This window comes from Protomyctophum bolini (assembly GCF_963924005.1).
Source record: "Protomyctophum bolini genome assembly, chromosome: 5".
Classification (NCBI taxonomy): Eukaryota; Metazoa; Chordata; class Actinopteri; order Myctophiformes; family Myctophidae; genus Protomyctophum; species Protomyctophum bolini.
In genome coordinates, this window is record NC_137866.1 from 32,633,285 (window position 1) to 32,653,191 (window position 19,907).

The window sequence follows — 19,907 nt, forward strand, 5'->3', positions numbered from 1 at the left end:
TAGTTGGTAGAACACGTCAGGTTATGACATGTGCTATAGGCTTGTAGATCTGCTATTACTGCTAAATATAAATCCTGGAGGAGGGATGCTAGGGTTCAACTGGTTAGGTACACCCTCCCACACACAGCCCATGCACCCTTTCATTCTGGCTCTGAATCTGAACATGAATCTTAACATGTATTGCATGTACAGTAGGCACCACCAGAAACTCTAGAGAGTTCATATCACACTGAGAAAATTACACTCTCAGAGGTAAATAGGCACTCAGGATATTACAGTGTACGTTCTAGTCAAGTCTCTTTCTCTTTCTCTTTCTCTTTCTCTTCTCTCTCTCTCTCTCTCTCTCTCTCTCTCTCTCTCTCTCTCTCTCTCTCTCTCTCTCTCTCTCTCTCTCTCTCTCTCTCTCTCTCTCTCTCTCCTGCCACCAGGCTCACCGAAATCTCCCACATGTTTCTGAAGTGTCACACTTCATTATTTCCTGACCTGAATCAGAATCAGAGGAGCACTGTAACCTACTGTATTCTACACAGTGAACATCCCGAGTGTCAATTTTACTCAGAGTGTACGGATGTAACCAAATGGGTTGCAAATTTGGCTACATTAACTCTAAGGATTTTTAGGGTTCTTCACTATCAGAAAAGCAACTCTTAATGACATACCTTAACTACAGTATTATTATGAACTATTATGCAACCATGTCGTGCACATAATAATCCCAGCACTTCACACTCCGAATATCACATGATTAAAACCAGTCGTGACCAACGGCAAAGTCTTCACGGCTCACACATCCAATAAGCAACATTTGCACAGCAGCAGCAGAGAGAGAGAGAGAGAGAGAGAGAGAGGGAGAGAGAGAGGGAGAGAGAGATGTGAACCAGGGAACATGCTAGGCTTTTTTTCCCTTTTTTTTTTCTCCACAGAAGCCCATGGTTCCCTGTACGCCCCCTGAAATTCTAAAAATGGCTTCCAACACCCAACCTCCTCTCCCCGCAGCATACAGTAGCAGCACACGTTGCCAGAACGGACTCTCTGACTGCTTTTTTCGTCTTCACTGCTGGGACACACTGCCAGGTGCATGATGATGGCCCAATGGCCCAGGCTTTGAACACCTTTGAAACCAATAATGCGTCGCACCTGTCACAAACATGTGCAAAGCGAGTTCAGTCAGGACACTTGGTGCAGTTGCTGGCGGCTGTCCAATTGTCCACACACTCATTCACATTCTCAGTCCGCTCTATTTAATCTGGAAGTTTGCACTGCTTGCTTTGCTACTGTCATGCTGCTGCTGCTCTCACCACGGCTCAGACACTGCTGCTCACCCGCCACCACCCCAGCTACCACCTGTTGTGTTGGACCTGCTGTTTATGTACGGGGGATTCAGAGTCCCTATGGTTGGGACTGATGTGCTTTATCGGAGTACATCAAAAGTACATCCAATTCAATTCCAAATCATAATAAATATATTGCTCATTTTATATTCATGAGTTGTCCTGAACTATATTAATGGCAAGTATTTCCTACAGCAAGTCCAAATATTTGAACTATTCGCTTAAACATGGATTTCACAGAAATGTGAACTTATTGTGTCACAGCAGCTAGATGCGCAAAAATGCAGAATGCCACCACAGTGTTCATATTTTGGTGATTCATGATCACAATGTGCTCAGAAGTCACTGTGAGCGTCGGGGTGTTATAGCTCTGCTGAACTGAATAATAAACTTCACATTAGTGCACATTAGTTTACTGTGGCAGAGGAAGCAGTCTGCAGGATGCACAGTATAATAGCATAGAATAGTCGTATAATTTACTGTAGCTGGTCTGCTGCACTGGAAACGTGGCCTGGTTTGCAGCTAAAAATACAGCACACCGCCACGTTGTTCCAAACATGGCCTCACTCCTTGTTCAAACTTGAACCACTAGTTGTTTTCTTTCATATTGCTTGTCTCTATCTCAGTCTCCCCAAAAATACCAGAAATTGGGGAAAGTAATTCAGTCACAGCTCAGAGCTTATTTTATTTCACAAATAGCCAACACTGTAATTGTTTTCTGGGTTGCACTAGAAATAGTTGTTGTTTTGGATGGTCAAATATCTATGGGGTCCATCAATGAGCTTTGTCATGCTAGTCGAAGTATACTTGTAGTAAACATATTCCTAGTCTGCAGTCCTAGGCTATTCACATGCAACGTTTCTGGGAAAATGGCACAACTTCACCCTTTAGCAAGGTGCACAAAATAAGTTTGGCACAAAAAACGATGGTCTACTTCATTGGGGTTGTCAAAAGGCACATTTACTGTAAATGGACAGACTGATGACTGAAAATTAACCATCAAGAATGCCTCTCATCAGTACCTCTTTGTTATTGGCCTAATCTATAAACAATTAAAGATGAGATGTGGTGATTCATTAAAATGTATAGCAATAGCATTGATTAGTTACAGTACATGTTCTGTGATACACTCCTTCAGAGAATGAGATGTTGCACCAGTGTAGATTTCACCCCATGGACACCATCTATACAAAAAATGTGGTTAGCATGTGATACAATTATTAATTATTATTATTACTATTAATAGCAGAGAGTGAGGATTAGCAATGGGAATTTCAGTCTCTTCCATTGTAATTTCCATCAATGATTGCCAAACAGAAAACACAGCAACCGTGCAACTTAATGGTTCTCAATGTGGGGTCCGGACTCCGGGGGGTAGCCAGCTACATGATTGTTTGCGAACGCATGCCTTAATTTTACTCTGTACAAATGGAACGAAATTGACCTGCAGCAGACCCATAAGCCAGGGTCCATTTGGTACACAGTTAAATTAACACGGAGGATGTGACATTCAGTTCTAAGAGGCATAATTATCAAACTGGTGCTCATTGACATTAAAAAGCTTGAGAATCACTCCAGTGCATAGCTGTTTCCAAATGGTGCTTCTTGTTGTGTTTTGGTAGCTCATTATTTGACTGAATTCTGAGCCTCCCTGCTTCCTTGTCTTCCTCACTATCGATCTTCTTCGACCTTCTTTGTCTGTTTGAAGCTGAACCGCTTCAGGGCTTCATCGGGGTCAGAGCTGGCATCATCTGTGGGATACAAATGTTGCTTTGAACATTTATGATGGGTCTTTCTTAACTCTCTCTGAACTTTTTGTTTCAGTTATAGAATAATATTAAACATACAGTATTTCATATTTAACACATTTACTGCGGGATTAATCGATAAGAAAACCCTGTTTCCTGCCGATGTTTTTCACTAACCTTTGAATAATCACCCGATTGTGAACGTAGCTCCATTGCATGAACGTGCGCCTTAAAATAGCGCGGTCGCTTGTCCTAATGTCGGATAATATTCCACAATCGCCATCGACAACAGCCGCTCCGTGCCGCCATTGTCCATAGCATTGCATTGGAGACTCGATTACCCAGCAGCCCCAGGAGCGAGCGTCAGTTGTTTTTGTCCCGGTCACGTGATCCCAAATGTGTGACGTGTCACAAAGTATCGGCGGAAAACCTTGTATGCCTTAACAGTTATCAAAATCGGCCAATAAAACATAACTCTGGAAACTCGTGGTCGGCAGGGAACGAGGTCTTTATCAATAATGTCGGGAAAACTGTGAGACACACTAAGCAGTATAACTGTAATGAGCCGTATTAGCCCTCGGTTCTGGTTTTCTTTGCAGTGCAATTTGAGCATCAGCTTGACCGTTCACCCGGTCCTTTCCCCCAGAGTTTGTCCTAGTTGTCCTGGAGAATCTCTCTTTGTTCCATGTTGCATACAGCAGCACATAGTGTTGTAACTTGTGTGCATAACTTGTGTGTGTAACTTTTCTCAACTTCTCTCCTTTGCATTTCAGCTTTGAGCCCCCTGGCTCTGTCCCGGCTGGAATGTCCTGTGACATGCACGCAAGTTTCCAGCCCACGGTTTGTCAAATCAACAATTTATTTTTTAGACTATATGCTGTTTACTCTAAGTCCTCCTGGATCTACACATTTTGGATGAAAAACACAGTGACCATTTTGCTCTTTCACCATAATTAACACAGCATTTTAGCCCCGCTAGCGTCTGTAAGTCGGTCGGCTTTTCAAATGCAATCTAAGTTTAGGAGAGTGGCACATGTGTGCCGACCTCATTTACATGGCAGGTATTAACAAACTGGGTTAAGCGCAGGAAACACCATGCACTGTTCTTTTTTGCACCAACTTATTTGTATCAGTCACACTGGATCTACTTTCTTAGTAGATCCAGGCCAATATACAGTACCACCATGTCCATTATCTAAACAAATACCGCCATCATGCGAGCCAAAACATTTTGATAGTAAATTCCAGGTGAGCGTAACGTGTCAACCCATAACTCTCCCACTGTTCCAACATTTGATCCCCGCAGATCAACGAGGATCTGGAGGGAGAGGTCCACTTTGCATCAGCCACCGGCCCCTTCTCCGTGGCCATCAGATGCACTACAAAGAAATGTGACGTGAGTATCGGTGCCGCTTCGATCAGGGGAGCGCAGCAGAGAGGAATAACTTCAGCTGAAGAGAGGCTGCCGGACAGTCTGACTCGGGCAGAATCTGTGAAGCTTTAATGCATAGCGCAGAACTTTGTATTCGGGAACACTTTGACCCACTTCGATTGTGTTCCTGTGTGCACTGCATGCTGTTGAACCCATTTAGTTGAAACAGTGTTGTGCGGCATTCAATGCATAAATACTTTTCCTAAACTGCTACTATTTCTGCCCCCCCTTTCCCCAGCTGGAGACTGATAACCACCTCATAGACTTTGGGATGCACGTGGTCGGCCAGACTATTTCACGGACCATCACCTTGACCAACAGGGGAGCCCTGGGTACTCTGTTCAGCCTGGGCCCCTCTGCACGTCTCAGGGCCGATGGCAGCGGGGCAGAGGCTCCTCCGGTGCAGGCGTCTATCAGCAGCACACAGCAGCAGGTCAGTGAGGCTGAGGCCCAGTCGTCTCTATCACACGTACTGGTTCCCAAGCACTGGCTCGGGAGTCTCGGGACCCGTTTGTGGGTCGCAGGGGGCACATTTTTATGGGTACGTTTATTTGTTTTCATTTCCTATATTTAGTTTTTAATTATTATTATTTTGAAAGATTTTCAAAAAAACAAAAATAAAACCCCACATAAATCAAAAGTCAGTGATTTTCTTTTCAGTCATTTCATGAAGACATAAATGAAAAATCTATGAAATTCCATAAATTAGAAAACAAATATTTAAGAAGTTGTGAAATTGCTGATCTACAAGCGACATGGTGTGAGCTTGTAGATCGGCAAACATCTAACCACTGGTCTATCGGCACACAGCAGCAGGTCACTGAGCCAGTCTGTGCTTCTGAATTACGATGCTGAACAGGCTGTTCAGTAGGGGACCCGAGGGCAGTCGTTAGAACAAAAAAGAATATTTACACAACGCAACGTGTGATGAATGAACATTTGCCTTTTGTATCTGTGTATTTGAATGCCATAATGTGTTTGTTTTTGCTTACAGGAGACGTGTAGTCAACACCTGTCACCTGAGAACCAGCAGAGTCCTTCGTCCAAAAGCGCCGGAGAGCTGCATTCAAAACCAAACAGTCAGGAACTCTCCATGGCCTCACAGCAGGAGCAGTCGGGTAAAGCATGCACACGTGCGCTCTCTCTCTTTCTCTCACACGCACACACAGGGTCATTTACCTCTGCTGGTGTTAGTGAAGGCATTCTTGTTAATTGTATTGAGAAGCAATGCACAAAGATGCATTTTTTGTACATGGCAGCATTTGCTGTAATTGCTTGCATTTTAGATAAAGGTGTACTGTAAACGGTCTCCATGCAGTCGGAGTGAAATTAATTGCTATTCAGTTATTCCTATTCTGGTTGCTCGCTCGCATAACAGATCGACAATATTTGAACTTGTAGCATGCGTGGGCGGGTAACTACAACGCAAAGCTTAGACCAAAGTTTCAGGCATTTTAATGCCTGAAAGCTGTGTGGCATTTCACTCAACGACTTATTTCCAACAATTGAAAAGTGTGGAGATGGCATCCTGTTAATTAGACAGACTTCATCAGTCCACTCAGCACTTTCCACTGATGCCTAGATAAGTATGTTGTTCTTGGGCCCTGTAGCAATGGCTGTCCTCCACTGTCTTCTGTCCTTTGTCTGTAGAGGCTTCATCGTTTACGTCACCGAAATTACATTAGTTGTCACTACTGTACTACTGTACAAGATAATGTTGGAAGGAATAGCTCTGCTACACATACAATATACAGTTAAACACCAAGCAAATCCCACTGTACTGGCTCCAAAGATGATCTGACAAGTGTAGTGGTCAAGAACCGACTTTGGAAAGGGAATAGAAACATATAATATACAGTAATTTTGTTCAACAAATACACTCCTTTGTGATGCAACACACAATGCAAACATTCAACCTTTTTTTTGTCACATCACAAGTTTACAAAAGTAAAGTGGGTGAAATATTTTTGTACAAGCTACACAAATTGAAATTACTATAAATAATACTCGGGGGCGGGAGGGACCTCAAAACAAAACCGTTTCAAATGTAATTGTGTAGTGTGCAAGTGTGCAAGTAAAGACATCACATACTGTAGCAGCAGATATCAGATATGAAATGTGTGGGGATGGTTGTATTCACAGTCATATACTGTATATAGCCGTGTAATGGGGGCGTGTAAGACTGACACGTTGACGGGGCTCAGCGCCTGTTCAACAGCCTGACAGGCTGTCAGCCATGGCTGTGTGGAAATTCAACCGCAGTCAGTTTTGTTCAGCATTTGATGCTTGGGTATCGCCTGCCTGACAGTATAGCAGCGTGAACAGATTGTGGCTGGGCTGGTGATTGTCGTTGATGATCCGCTTAGCCTTGGCTACACGCCGTTTGGCATTACATGTCCTAGAGGGAGGGAAGCTCACCTCCGACGATGTGCTGGTCCGTCTGCACCACCCTCTGTAGGGCACTCTGTAGTTCCCAAACCAGGCGGTGCAGCTTGTCAGGATGCTGTCGACAGTGCTGCTCTCGGGAGCTCACAGTGAATTTCTTTGGCTGCCTGAGCAGTGGTGGAAAAAGTACTCTCAAAATAAGTTCAAAATGTAGTTGAGTAAAAGTACAAAAGTATCTGCATCAAAATTTTAATGGAGGTGTACTGGTGGATCAGCTAGGTACCACCATGTAAGTAAAATGCCCTCAGGTAGATTCCTGGATCTGGGCCCACATGGCATCTGATTCCTCGTCCATTCCCTGGCTCTCCTGTCAGATTAAAACCATGCTCTGTATACAGAATACATGTATGAACATGATGAATGCGTTCGCAAGTGTTGTTGCCTAGTAAGTGTAGTGTCTGTACTGTCCCTGTTCTGCGGTGAACATACGATGAAAATAGCACATGTGCAAGCTCACAATGCACCATGACGAGCCGATGTGAGCTTGTACATTGTCTATTTTCTAGTGTAGACTAGAGAAAAAAACGAGAGGGGGCCCCGGTATAGAGACCTGGGGGACCCCTGGCAACATAGTATAGGGTTTCACATTAAGTGGTTAATCAGAAGCAAAGCCTCTATTGACTCAACATGACACACAACTGTTTTGTGTGTGTGTGTGTGTGTGTGTGTGCACGTGTGTGTGTGTGTGTGTGTGTGTGTGTGTGTGTGTGTGTGTGTGTGTGTGTGTGTGTGTGTGTGTGTGTGTGTGTGTGTGTGTGTGTGTGTGTGTGTGTGCACGTGTGTGTGTGCACGCGTGTGTGTGCGTACCCAGCCGCGACTGAGGCTCCGGATCCAGAAGCGCCTGCTGATGTTTCCACAGAGCAGATGGAACCTGTGTCAGACGCCAGTGACATCACCATAGGACAGGTACACAGAGGGAATCCATCAGCTTGTCAGCTTACTGCCCCGCTTGCTTTTATTTTTCTCTTGCAGCCTTCCAGTTAATCTTCTTTTACTGACAAGTTGCTACTGTGTGCGTGTGCAGCAGTGTTGTTTTTGGCAGCAAATTTCAATTTTAGTTTAGTCATTGTCTTTGGAATTAAACTTCATTTAGTTTTTGTCATATTTTAGTCACCTGGAATGTCTTAGTGTTAGTCTAGCTTTAGTCGACTAAGTTCTTATGGTGTTTAGTCTCGATCTACAATTGATTTAGTCGACTAAAATGTATTTTGGCGGGCCTTGATGCCGTTGTAATGGCTGATTTAACACTTGCTGAAAATAGTCGATCTACAAGATCTAATAGATTGGCTATTTTCAGCATGCAACCGAGTGTAAAATGACTTGTACTGGATCTCTTATCCACTAGTCCTTCCTAACATTTTAGTCTAGTTTTTATTTGTTGACGAAATGATCAATATATTTAGTAATAGTTTTAGTCATCATGGCTTAGTTTTCATTTAGTTTCCATTTAGTTTTCGTCAGTGAAAAAAGGTAGTCGAGGTAAGATTTTTGTCATAGTATTAGTCGACGAAATCAACACTGGTGTGAAGTTTGTGAACTATAAGCCGCACAAATCACAATCTGGATGGCATCGTCCCTGCGTTGCTTTGAGGACATGTCAACCAGTGTGGTGATGGTCTTACACATCATCCAATGTTGATTTCGTCGACTAAAAGTAGACTAACACTAAAACATTTCAGATGACTAAAATATGACGTTTTATTCCAAAGACTATGACTAAACTGAAATCAAAATGTGCTGCCAAAATCAACACTGACATCATCTGCTTTGAATATGGAATTGAAATATTTCAATATTTATACATCCTTTATGAGTACAAAGATATTCACACGAGCATTATACAGTAACTACGAGAATCACTGAAATAAATTAATTTTTACATGCATAGAATATTTGCTACAACTTAAACATTGTGCATACCCGTCACATTCGTCACAATGTGACAGCTTTGTTCTGTGACGATGACACACTGTTGACCACACTTAAAAGAAAAAGAAACACATTTAATCAACAATCACAATCAAAGATTTAAAGTTATTGCACAGAATGTTCAACTTTTATGCCATGCCTATAATAGGGACACAAGGGTTAAGCATATTCAGTGTTGGGCAACATTACTCAAGAGAGTAATGTTACTTATTACATATTACTCAAAAAAGTAATAATATTATACAGTATTACTTATTACTTGGAATCAAGAGTAATCTAATATATTTCATATTACTTTTACTTGTTACTGGGTAAAGTAATAATATTACAGTGATATAGTACTAGTAACTTATTACTGCCCAACATTGAGTATTAGCCTATACTTAACGGAAAGGGACAGCATTGTCACGTTTAGAGTAACACAGGTTACTGTAAATACAATGCAACATGTATGGTATGTTGCATTGTTGTACAGTATCTCCACAGTGAAATCCATTTGTAACTGAGAGTGTACACATTTTGTACACGCATCAGAGTTAAAAATGAACACTGAGGCTTTGACTCGGTACGGAGAGGGAACGAACAATGTGTGGGCCTAAACGTCCCAATTTCCATATCGGAGAAACCAATGGCATTTAGCGACAAACATTAGTGGCATGTCTAGCCCATCTAGACCTGAGGACGCGTCTGTGTCGGCTTAGCTTTTAAACGCTTTTAACCATTACTTTATACTTTAGCTGTTGAAAAATAGCAGATCTATACAAGCTCATAGCTGCTATTTTTGAAAGATCGTGAAATTGTGTCACAAATCTTTGAATATATATTCTTTCACAGCACGTTTTATCTTTGCTTCTGAGGGGTCCCTCAAACAACATTATGTTCTGATGGGGGTCCATGGCCAAATACATATAATATTTGGGGTCCTAGACATGAAATAGTTTGAGAACCATTGACATAGAAACAGGTTTTTTTGTGGTCTCAGGTCTTAATGGACTAGAATGTCTTTCTGCAGCACACACACACACACACACACACACACACTCACACCAGTTCTGCTCTGGTTTGATCACTTATGTCATGTCTGCCCGGCGGCCCGGGTGAGGTTCTGGAGACGTTCTGGGCTCATTACGCCTCTGTGGAGGGTAATGGTGCGTTGCCTCTCCCTCTGCGATCCGCACGTGTGCGTGTGCGCGCGTGTGTGCATGCGTGCTGGCGCACTTATGGCTCCTATGCTGAATTTGTTATTTTGACTGATTCTTTCACATGGTGTACATATGAAGGCTGGCCTGTTAAACGCTGGATTACCAGACGAGTCTTAATGGCCCTGAAATGTGGAGTGTGTTATGTTGATCGTTGGTATTTTCCACTTCATTCCTGTGCATTAATTTCGGGAGATATACAACTATTGCTTGCATATTGCCTTAGCGTCATGTCATTCGCTGGCCGGGTGTCGCATCCCAAAACATTTGACATAAATCAAAATCAGTCAAGAAATAATAATGGAAACTTAACGCATTCTCACTCCCAATTTCATCATGTTTCGACGCTTGCTCAGGTATAGTTGACGATGACGGATCATAATTGATCCTCCTCACCCCAATCGGATGCTGCTGAGTTGGCAGAAGCAGGCTTCGCATAGAGTGAGGCTTTCGCCTTACTCCGGTGCACTTCATGGGGCTTTCACCTCACTTGGGCGCACCTTGAGCACCTCAAGCCCGCTTTGATGGCGTGCCTGCCTTCTTTTCAAAGTGTTTTAATTGTCTTTTTAACTTGTTTTTAATTAATTCCATCTTTAGTCACGTGACAGCACAGACTACCCTGACTACCAGGGCTAACAAACCATCGCTGGCTGGTTAGTGAGCCCGAGCCAGAGCCCCTGATTGTCCCAGGTACGATTCCAGGCCAGGCCAGAAATGTGTCTGTGTCCCTGGGCCTGAGAGACTCTTAACCCCTGATTACTCCCTGAGCGCTGTAGATGTTGTTAGTTCCTAGTTGTTATAGGATGCAGACAATACACATACTGTATACAGTGACAAAAAACACCCCAAGGAGTGGGGACTATTCTATTTTACCCTGCAAAGGTAGTATCCAGTACAATAAAACTATCTGTCCAAAGGTCCATACGTGACGAGTTGGGATTGAGAATGTGTTGCAAATGCAGTTTACAAGCTTCCAATATAAAACAGATATATTTGCATTTACACTAACTGTTTCACTATTGCTGTGTTTCATTGGATACACAGGTGCGAGAGGGGAACATTGGAGCCTTTGACAGTGTTAAGCTGGAAGTTGTGTTCACACCAACCATTCCAGGGGAGGCCAAGCTGGACTTCCACATCAACTTCTCTGACCCAACCAGTAAACCAGTAGGATTTCATGAATGCCCCCACACCAAGCCCATTATAGATGCTGGATATGGCTTCGGTATAGTAATATCCTACTGTATCAGTACTGTTTTCATTTGTCTGAAACGTGACTCTTCCATTCACAGATACCTATCAGGGTGAGAGGCGTGGCTCTCAGTGTGCCTGTATGGGTGGTTAAGCCCTGCATTGACCTGAAGATCTGCATGTATGACCGACTCTACCAAGACAGCATCATGGTGCAAAGCAGGTGAGTCTCATATCCAGAGAACACCGCTTTTTTTTCCCGGGGCGAAGCTCATTCTGATGGTCAAAAATCTTGTACGGGCCAATCATGTTTTATTCATGATTTCATCTTCTCTTTGCTGAGTACAGAAAAATGAATGAATCCTGGTAGTTTGTCCAAAGCATTTCGTTTTACTGGTCTTGCGAGTATAGGAAAGTTTTGAGCAGAGACTTAAAACTCTCAACGGAGGGGGCAGATCTGACAGCGAGAGGAATGCTGTTCCATAGTGTAGGAGCTGAGAGGAATGCTGTTCCATAGTGTAGGAGCTGAGAGGAATGCTGTTCCATAGTGTAGGAGCTGAGAGGAATGCTGTTCCATAGTGTAGGAGCTGAGAGGAATGCTGTTCCATAGTGTAGGAGCTGAGAGGAATGCTGTTCCATAGTGTAGGAGCTGAGAGGAATGCTGTTCCATAGTGTAGGAGCTGAGAGGAATGCTGTTCCATAGTGTAGGAGCTGAGAGGAATGCTGTTCCATAGTGTAGGAGCTGAGAGGAATGCTGTTCCATAGTGTAGGAGCAGATCTGACAGCGAGAGGAATGCTGTTCCATAGTGTAGGAGTTGTGTAGTTCCATAGTGTAGGAGTTGTGTAGTTCCATAGTGTAGGAGTTGTGTAGTTCCATAGTGTAGGTGTAGGAGCTGTGTAGTTCCATAGTGTAGGAGTTGTGTAGTTCCATAGTGTAGGAGCTGTGTAGTTCCATAGTGTAGGAGTTGTGTAGTTCCATAGTGTAGGAGCTGTGTAGTTCCATAGTGTAGGAGTTGTGTAGTTCCATAGTGTAGGAGCTGTGTAGTTCCATAGTGTATAGGAGTTGTGTAGTTCCATAGTGTAGGAGCTGTGTAGTTCCATAGTGTAGGAGTTGTGTAGTTCCATAGTGTAGGAGCTGTGTAGTTCCATAGTGTAGGAGTTGTGTAGTTCCATAGTGTAGGAGCTGTGTAGTTCCATAGTGTAGGAGTTGTGTAGTTCCATAGTGTAGGAGCTGTGTAGTTCCATAGTGTAGGAGCTGTGTAGTTCCATAGTGTATAGGAGTTGTGTAGTTCCATAGTGTAGGAGCTGTGTAGTTCCATAGTGTAGGAGTTGTGTAGTTCCATAGTGTAGGAGCTGTGTAGTTCCATAGTGTATAGGAGTTGTGTAGTTCCATAGTGTAGGAGCTGTGTAGTTCCATAGTGTAGGAGCTGTGTAGTTCCATAGTGTAGGAGCTGCGACAGCAAAGGCTCGGTCGCCCCTGAGCTTCTTCTTTGTCGCTGGAATTTCTAGGAGGCGTCTGTCTGCTGACCTGAGGGTCCTAATGGAGGAGGGATATAATAGGAGGTCAGAGATGTAGGAGGCGGCCAGTCCGTTTAGTGCTTTGTATGTAAAGAGACTTAACTTATTGATAGATAAAAAATATATATGGACGACTAGAGTACCATGTCATTAGAGTACTGACGGCCCATTGTTCCAAAGTACCAATGGTCTTTGGAAAAACCTGAATCCCCCACCCACCCCTTTTCCCCTCACTGTATATGTTTTTTTCCCCCTTTTTACCTCCTCTATGATGATTTCCTGTTTTTGGCTATACAATCAATACACTAATCAATCAATCAATAGCACTAATTTAAAACCGGTCTGATGCAGGACACGCAACTCTGAAAAGGTCGGACTTCACACACCGAATGCCAATCTGAGCCTCACTAAATGAATGAGGAAGTATATGCAGGGACGATGAGTGAACCAAAACAAAGTCCTCCCCCGTCACCAAACACCAACATGCATTCCGTCGGTGACTCACTGGCTTGGTCATGGTGTGATTGGTGCATATTCTTGGATGACAAAATTCTGGAAGATGAAACATTTGCATTCATAGGGTTTATGGAATAATTGGGCCTAAGATGGCGCAAATGAAGAAGAAAAAAATACTGTAAAGCTCATTTTAGCTATATTTTTTGGAGGAGAAACATGTTGACATTTATTGAATAGAGATGATTTCGTTTTTCAGGATTTAAACCACACCATGGGACACTATGTGGACAGCGACTTTAACGTCTGTTCATGGCCGCTAAGCAGCTCTGATTACCAGATAGTGTGTTGGCTTTTAATTGTTAGAAAGAATTATGCCAGTATGTAACATTACAAAGCCCGAGACAGCATTTATTCTAAATAACAATGTCAACTTCCTGTTGATTTTAGTATTTGAAGATTCGAGAATGAGAATGACAAGCTCAAAAACGACATGTCCCGGTGATACATAAAAAGGAGAATTCCATGCTAGCATGCTTTCTTACCTTTATTTGTAGTTGTTACGTCCCCACCAAAGAGGTCCAGGTGTTATTTTGTGCAAAAGCTCATTATTATTTCCCCTACCATAAGCCCCCAATGAATTTAATTTAATTGCATTGAATTGAATGGGGCATTGGGGTGTTGTGCTAATTCGCTTATTTCCATCGCTCAAGAATCTTTTTTTTGTATACTGTCCTCTCTTCATAATGTAAATGGTATCCCAAGTGCATGGAATGCTATCCCCTAGCATGGAATTCACGTTTAATTTATACTCTGTCAATGCACAACAGAGCATTGGAATTGGATGGACAGTATTTTGTCCATTGTTTTGGCCATGCTTGGCAATATAATTGAGATGCCAGTTGGCATTGAGGAATGCATTGCTGACGGTGACACACTGTACCAACCCATCTGCTAAACGTGACACCGAACGTCCCTCACATGCTGCCAAAAAGAAGACACTTTCACTGGAAAAACAGCTCATGGAAATTGCTTCAATGTGACAGAGACAGCTTACTCTTGAGCGATCCACGAATAAAACTCGGCTCCTCGTCCAGATAAAGAGCAGCATATTGAAACATTATTCTGTCAAAATTGTGTGTTGAAAACTTTACAGTAGGCTGTTAGGTGGCACCTAACCTAACTAAAATGCATGAGGGTCACAGGGACCAAACGCCTGTAAGCCAGGTCCACAGAACCCTGAAATCCTCTTTGCTTCATACATAGGATTGAACAAAAGCAAATCCTTTTTGATTATGAATGTGATACATTATGATGCGCGCGGGGGGTTAAGAAGCCACTGCTTCATCGTCCAGTGAGCCTCTGTGTCACGTCACAGAGAGAGAGAGGGGGGGGGGGTGGCTGGTGGTGGGGGATTTGTGACAAACGCCATCTGGTGTGCCAGCACACTATAGTGTGTTTGACAATGTGACTATGACTGTCAGTGTGTGTGTGAACGGAAGCTTATTTTAGACACCAAAAACTAGCAACGCTCGCATTGGTGCGAGCTACACTAATGTCATTCTAATGTCACTAAATGTCATTCCGCTGTCAGTGGATTCAAGAAACATAGAAGCTGTCCTCAACACCCAGCCATTCACTTCTGCTTGTGAGCCTCATAAATACGAGTGGGCAGATTCATTGTACTTTATTTCAACACCGTTTTCAAAAGTTTTTTTTTAAAACATCCTTGGACTGGCAGGCTGGCAGGGGTTGCAGTGGGCCAAGAGGTATAGAACGATGGTGAACGGTGTTAAATCCCCAGGCGCTTCTGTCTGCCTGTCCTTGAGCAAGACGCTCCCGATGATAGTCCCTGGTCCCTTGCACGATGGTCACGTTGGTCCCTTTTTTTCCTCTGTCGTCAGAGAGCGAATGGGTGAATAATGCTAGCTTTGGATAAAGGTGCTATATAAATGTAACATTTATTCCAACACCGTTTATATGTTTATAAACCTCAACTTGAAACTGCTGGAAATTCCCGTGAACACTGTCTGCATGCAAACAGAATTAAATCAACCCGCTTTTCTTTCTTTGCACACAACCTCCTGTCTTGAATACCGTAGCATGAACTCAGAACTGAGGAACAACACTGAGTTGATGAATAAGATCTTGTTTTTGCTAACTGCACAAAATAATGTGTGCCTAAACCTCTCTAAAACAATTTATTGTTTTGTAAAAACAATAACAACAAAACGGTAATTTATATTTTGTTTTACAATTGGTGTCGTGCACCGAAAATAGCCGCAACACATCATGATGCATTGTGAGCTAATAGATCTGCTATTTTTCGGCATGCGGCACAATTGTACAAACATCTTCTTGTAGCAATCTGAAGCAGTGCATGATTTCACCTACCCTTTGCACTAAATCATAATGATGATTATATTAACGATAATGAGTGTCATTCAGAAGTATAACTGAGCAAAGATCTCTGTGTTAATTGCAATGGCCTTTTATTAAAACCCAACCAGTGTGTAGCACAAGTATAAAACTCATATAATCTTTATATGCTTTGCATGACCGCCGCTTGAAGAAGGAAAAACAAAGAGGATGAGATCAGCAGAGCGACCCCTCTAATTAGCATGTCTAATTCCTAGTTGATTATGGGCTTATGAATATTCCTCAGAGAGCGGTTTGAAGGTTAATGTTTGGCCAAAATATAAATGGTGTTTTAACGTCCCCAGTCACCCCCACACCTCCCTGATTGTCCCTGAGAAGTCCTTGCCTTGGGTAACCGAAACCATCTGGTTGACCCTGATATTCAAAGTGGGTCACTTAATTTAAGTGGTGAATTGAGAAACAGAGGGACCTCACGCTTTTTTGCACTGTCAGTCAATTTGGCTGAGGGGAACGGCTCGCTCATCATTCACTCACCTTTGTAGTCGGCACCAGTGACCCAGAGAAATACACGGCAAGATCCACAGAGTTCAATTAGCACTCTGTGTTTTACTTTTTGGGATGTAGCAGTAACACTAAATTATGTTTTCATTGAATGTGTTTATTGTGTGTGCGTGCACTCGTGCGTCCGTGTATGCACATAATATACGCCTGCCAATTCCCAAGGTGAAGTGCCATTTATATCACCTACTCTAACTGAGGCTTCTCGCTAAAGGCTGAAACCATCTGTTGGAACTCCCAGAAATTAGGTCACCTACATGATGAGAACCTGGTGTGCGAGACAATTCGTGTGAGGCAATTCATGTACGTGTCACTCAAACGCAAAATCAGCAGACTTTGTCCATGATGAATGTCTTAACTGTAATAAGAGGGGGGTGCGGGGGGGCTCCCTACAAGCCCCTTTGGGTTACCAAAACTTGCTGGGTTATCTTGCTAGAACATATAATTAACACACATACCTGATTGCTACTGTTGTTTTGTCAGGGTACAGTGTGTCAGCAAGTGTCAAAACCTCAGGTCCTTTTTTTATGATGGATTACAGAACTGAGTTAAGGGCAGAATCACACTATAATAACTATAAAATTTGACCTAACTATAATGATGATGTAAGCATCCACACTGATGAACAATAATGTTGAACGTGAGTGATTTCCTTTTTGTTGAACATGAGGTCTAGCAATTCTGATGGATGTCGATTGGCTGTGAGTGTTTCTATCATTCAGCAAGTCACATACTAAACATTGTTCGCCAATGTTGTCTTCACAGTTGCGGTGTGGACTCTGCAATCCACGTTAGAATGACCACATGGTCTTGGGGGAGTTGGCACAGAGCTATTGAAAACATGTTGTTCTGTATGACAGGGATAGCACAGGGCCGATGAAACCACACTTTCTGTATGACAGGGATAGCACCATAGAGTATTAAAAGGATAGAGACTGATATGGCGCGAAGCACCCGGAAGGACCGTCTACTTCCGCCTTTTTTCGCCGATTCAGCATTTGTGCACCAAATTTTGGTGCATCCGAGCGCTCAATGTTAAAGCCCAGCTGCACGGGGTTTCCTCGTCATTAATCCACGGGTCCGCCTGCAGTCCTTCCTCTTACCACTAGGGCCCCGTGCTTCAACGTTGGAAAGCCTCACTGGCCCCTTGGATAGCACAGGGCCGATGAAACCACACTTTCTGTATGACAGGGCTAATATGACACAGAGCTAATGAAACCACACATTTTATAGGACAACGTGGCATAGAGGTTAACCGAAAATGACACGGATTCTGTGTCATTTTTTATTTGAGATAAAAAAGCATTATGCTATGCTCATCACGCGTAATTCCCTGGAACAACATATTTTGAGATGGGGGTCATGGGGAAATACTTACCATTGTGGGGGTTCTTCACATGAAAGAAAGAGAACCACAGATTTTTTTTTCTTGATGGGTTAACGAAACTACATGTTCTGTATGGCGGGTCTAACGTAGCACAGAGCTAACGAAACCACATGTTCTGTATGACAGGGCTAACGTAGCACAGAGATAACGAAACCACATGTTCTGTATGACAGGGCTAACGTGGCACAGAGCTAACAAAACCACATGTTCTGTATGACAGGGCTAACGTAGCACAGAGATAACAAAACCACATGTTCTGTATGACAGGGCTAACGTAGCACAGAGATAACAAAACCACATGTTCTGTATGACAGGGCTAACGTAGCAGTGTAGCACAGCGATAACGAAACCACATGTTCTGTATGACAGGGCTAACGTAGCACAGAGATAACGAAACCACATGTTCTGTATGACAGGGCTAACGTGGCACAGAGCTAACGAAATACACCACATGTTCTGTATGACAGGGCTAACGTAGCACAGAGATAACGAAATAAACCACATGTTCTGTATGACAGGGCTAACGTAGCACAGAGATAACGAAAGAAACCACATGTTCTGTATGACAGGGCTAACGTAGCACAGAGATAACGAAATAAACCACATGTTCTGTATGACAGGGCTAACGTAGCACAGAGATAACGAAAGAAACCACATGTTCTGTATGACAGGGCTAACGTAGCACAGAGATAACGAAAGAAACCACATGTTCTGTATGACAGGGCTAACGTAGCACAGAGATAACGAAAGAAACCACATGTTCTGTATGGCGGGTCTAACGTAGCACAGAGCTAACGAAAGAAACCACATGTTCTGTATGACAGGGCTAACGTGGCAATGGCGCTGACGTTTGACGTGTGTCCAGAAATGCGGAAACACATGGAGATCCTGCCGAAGACTGGCTTCATTCAGGCCAAATCCATCTTCAATGCTCAACTCAAGTTCCTGCCCAGGTAAGTAAAAGGAAACACACAACACACACACACATGTGAGCGCACACACACACACACACACACACACACACACACACACACGCACATGTGGGCGCACAGCCCAATCACTGGAGCATATAATCTCATTTTACACTGTAAGCTTGTTATGATTCTATAAACCTTTTATAAAAGTACAAAATGTTCCCCTCAAGTGGATTGATTGCACACAGTCTACCAGCATTTAGAAAAGGGATGGTACACTATAAAAACTGTGGGACGATATGATAACCAATAATAATCAATACAAATATCTGCTGGAGAAAAAAACTAGTTTTATCTATTGTCATCCTCAGTGTCTGTATGATGAGAATGAGCACACTTTTTATTGTGGGCTCACTGCAGCAGTGTGTGGGCGCCCCTCACTTCACACGTGTGATTTTTGAGTAGCGCTAGCCCCTCCAATGCATGGCTTTTTGCAATGACGTCATATAGCCATCACGTTTAATGTTTGTTCAGGGTATGTTCTGCCAGCCAAGTCTATGGACTTTAAAGGATCACTTCACCACTTTTCAACCTATCTTCATATTATAGGTCCTCACTAATAATCATGATAAAATGGCGCATTTTTTTCCTACTCGGTCTGTGTCGGTCCTCCAGTGACATCATTGATGGGGAATATGAGCTAATAGAAACTGCAGGCTCTCTAGTCCTGAAAAGTTCAATTCGAAAATGGAAGCCATCATTCTCACAATAATAAAAATCTAAACATTTTTGTAAAGAAATCTTGTTTAAAAAAAGATCTGCCTATGATGATGTCACTGGAGGACGGTTTCTAAACTGCCCACAGCCGTCCTATGAGACACAGACTGAGTAGAAAACAATTGTGCCATTTTATCATGATTATTAGTGAGGACTTATTATATGAAGATAGGTTGAAAAGTGGTCCTTTAATGTTTGTTCAGGGCAGTAAATGGCAACGTAAGTCATCTGGCTGATATATAAATACTGCCCTCACTGCGCCCCTCACATCACATAAGTGTGATTTAAAAAAAAAAACGTTCAATGTTAAGTGGGGTTTAGTTCAGAGGAAGCAATCTGATTGCATCCAAGGTTGTCGGTTGGATGCATACTGGCCTTTATTTATTCCCAGATACAAACTCTTTCACTGGTCACTTGTCCAGTGTGGATTCTCTGGTGATTCTTCAGATGACCTGACTGTCTGAAACTCTTGTCACAATGTTTACAGTGAAAAGGGTTTTCTCCAGTGTGGATACGCTGGTGTACCTTCAGATCAGTTGACAGACTGAAACTCTTGTTACAATCTTTACACAGGAAAGGTTTTTCTCCATTGTGGACACGCTGGTGACTGACTAGGTCACTGCTTGAAACTCCTTCCACACGGCTT

At 42.9% G+C, this 19,907-nt stretch overlaps 1 protein-coding gene across 1 annotated transcript in view; it reads left to right on the plus strand.

Moving 5' to 3' along the window:
• The window catches only part of cfap74 (cilia and flagella associated protein 74), a gene marked incomplete at both ends in the record, with an annotated part of 63,114 nt that overhangs the window by 14,427 nt on the left and 28,780 nt on the right, over window positions 1–19,907 (plus strand). The window contains 9 exons of the mRNA XM_080762895.1: window positions 3,853–3,919; window positions 4,386–4,475; window positions 4,750–4,980; window positions 5,506–5,629; window positions 6,716–6,772; window positions 7,768–7,862; window positions 11,129–11,251; window positions 11,377–11,498; window positions 18,395–18,523. Of these exons, the coding sequence (XP_080619021.1) occupies window positions 3,853–3,919; window positions 4,386–4,475; window positions 4,750–4,980; window positions 5,506–5,629; window positions 6,716–6,772; window positions 7,768–7,862; window positions 11,129–11,251; window positions 11,377–11,498; window positions 18,395–18,523 (1,038 nt within the window). The remainder of the gene's footprint in view (window positions 1–3,852; window positions 3,920–4,385; window positions 4,476–4,749; window positions 4,981–5,505; window positions 5,630–6,715; window positions 6,773–7,767; window positions 7,863–11,128; window positions 11,252–11,376; window positions 11,499–18,394; window positions 18,524–19,907) is intronic.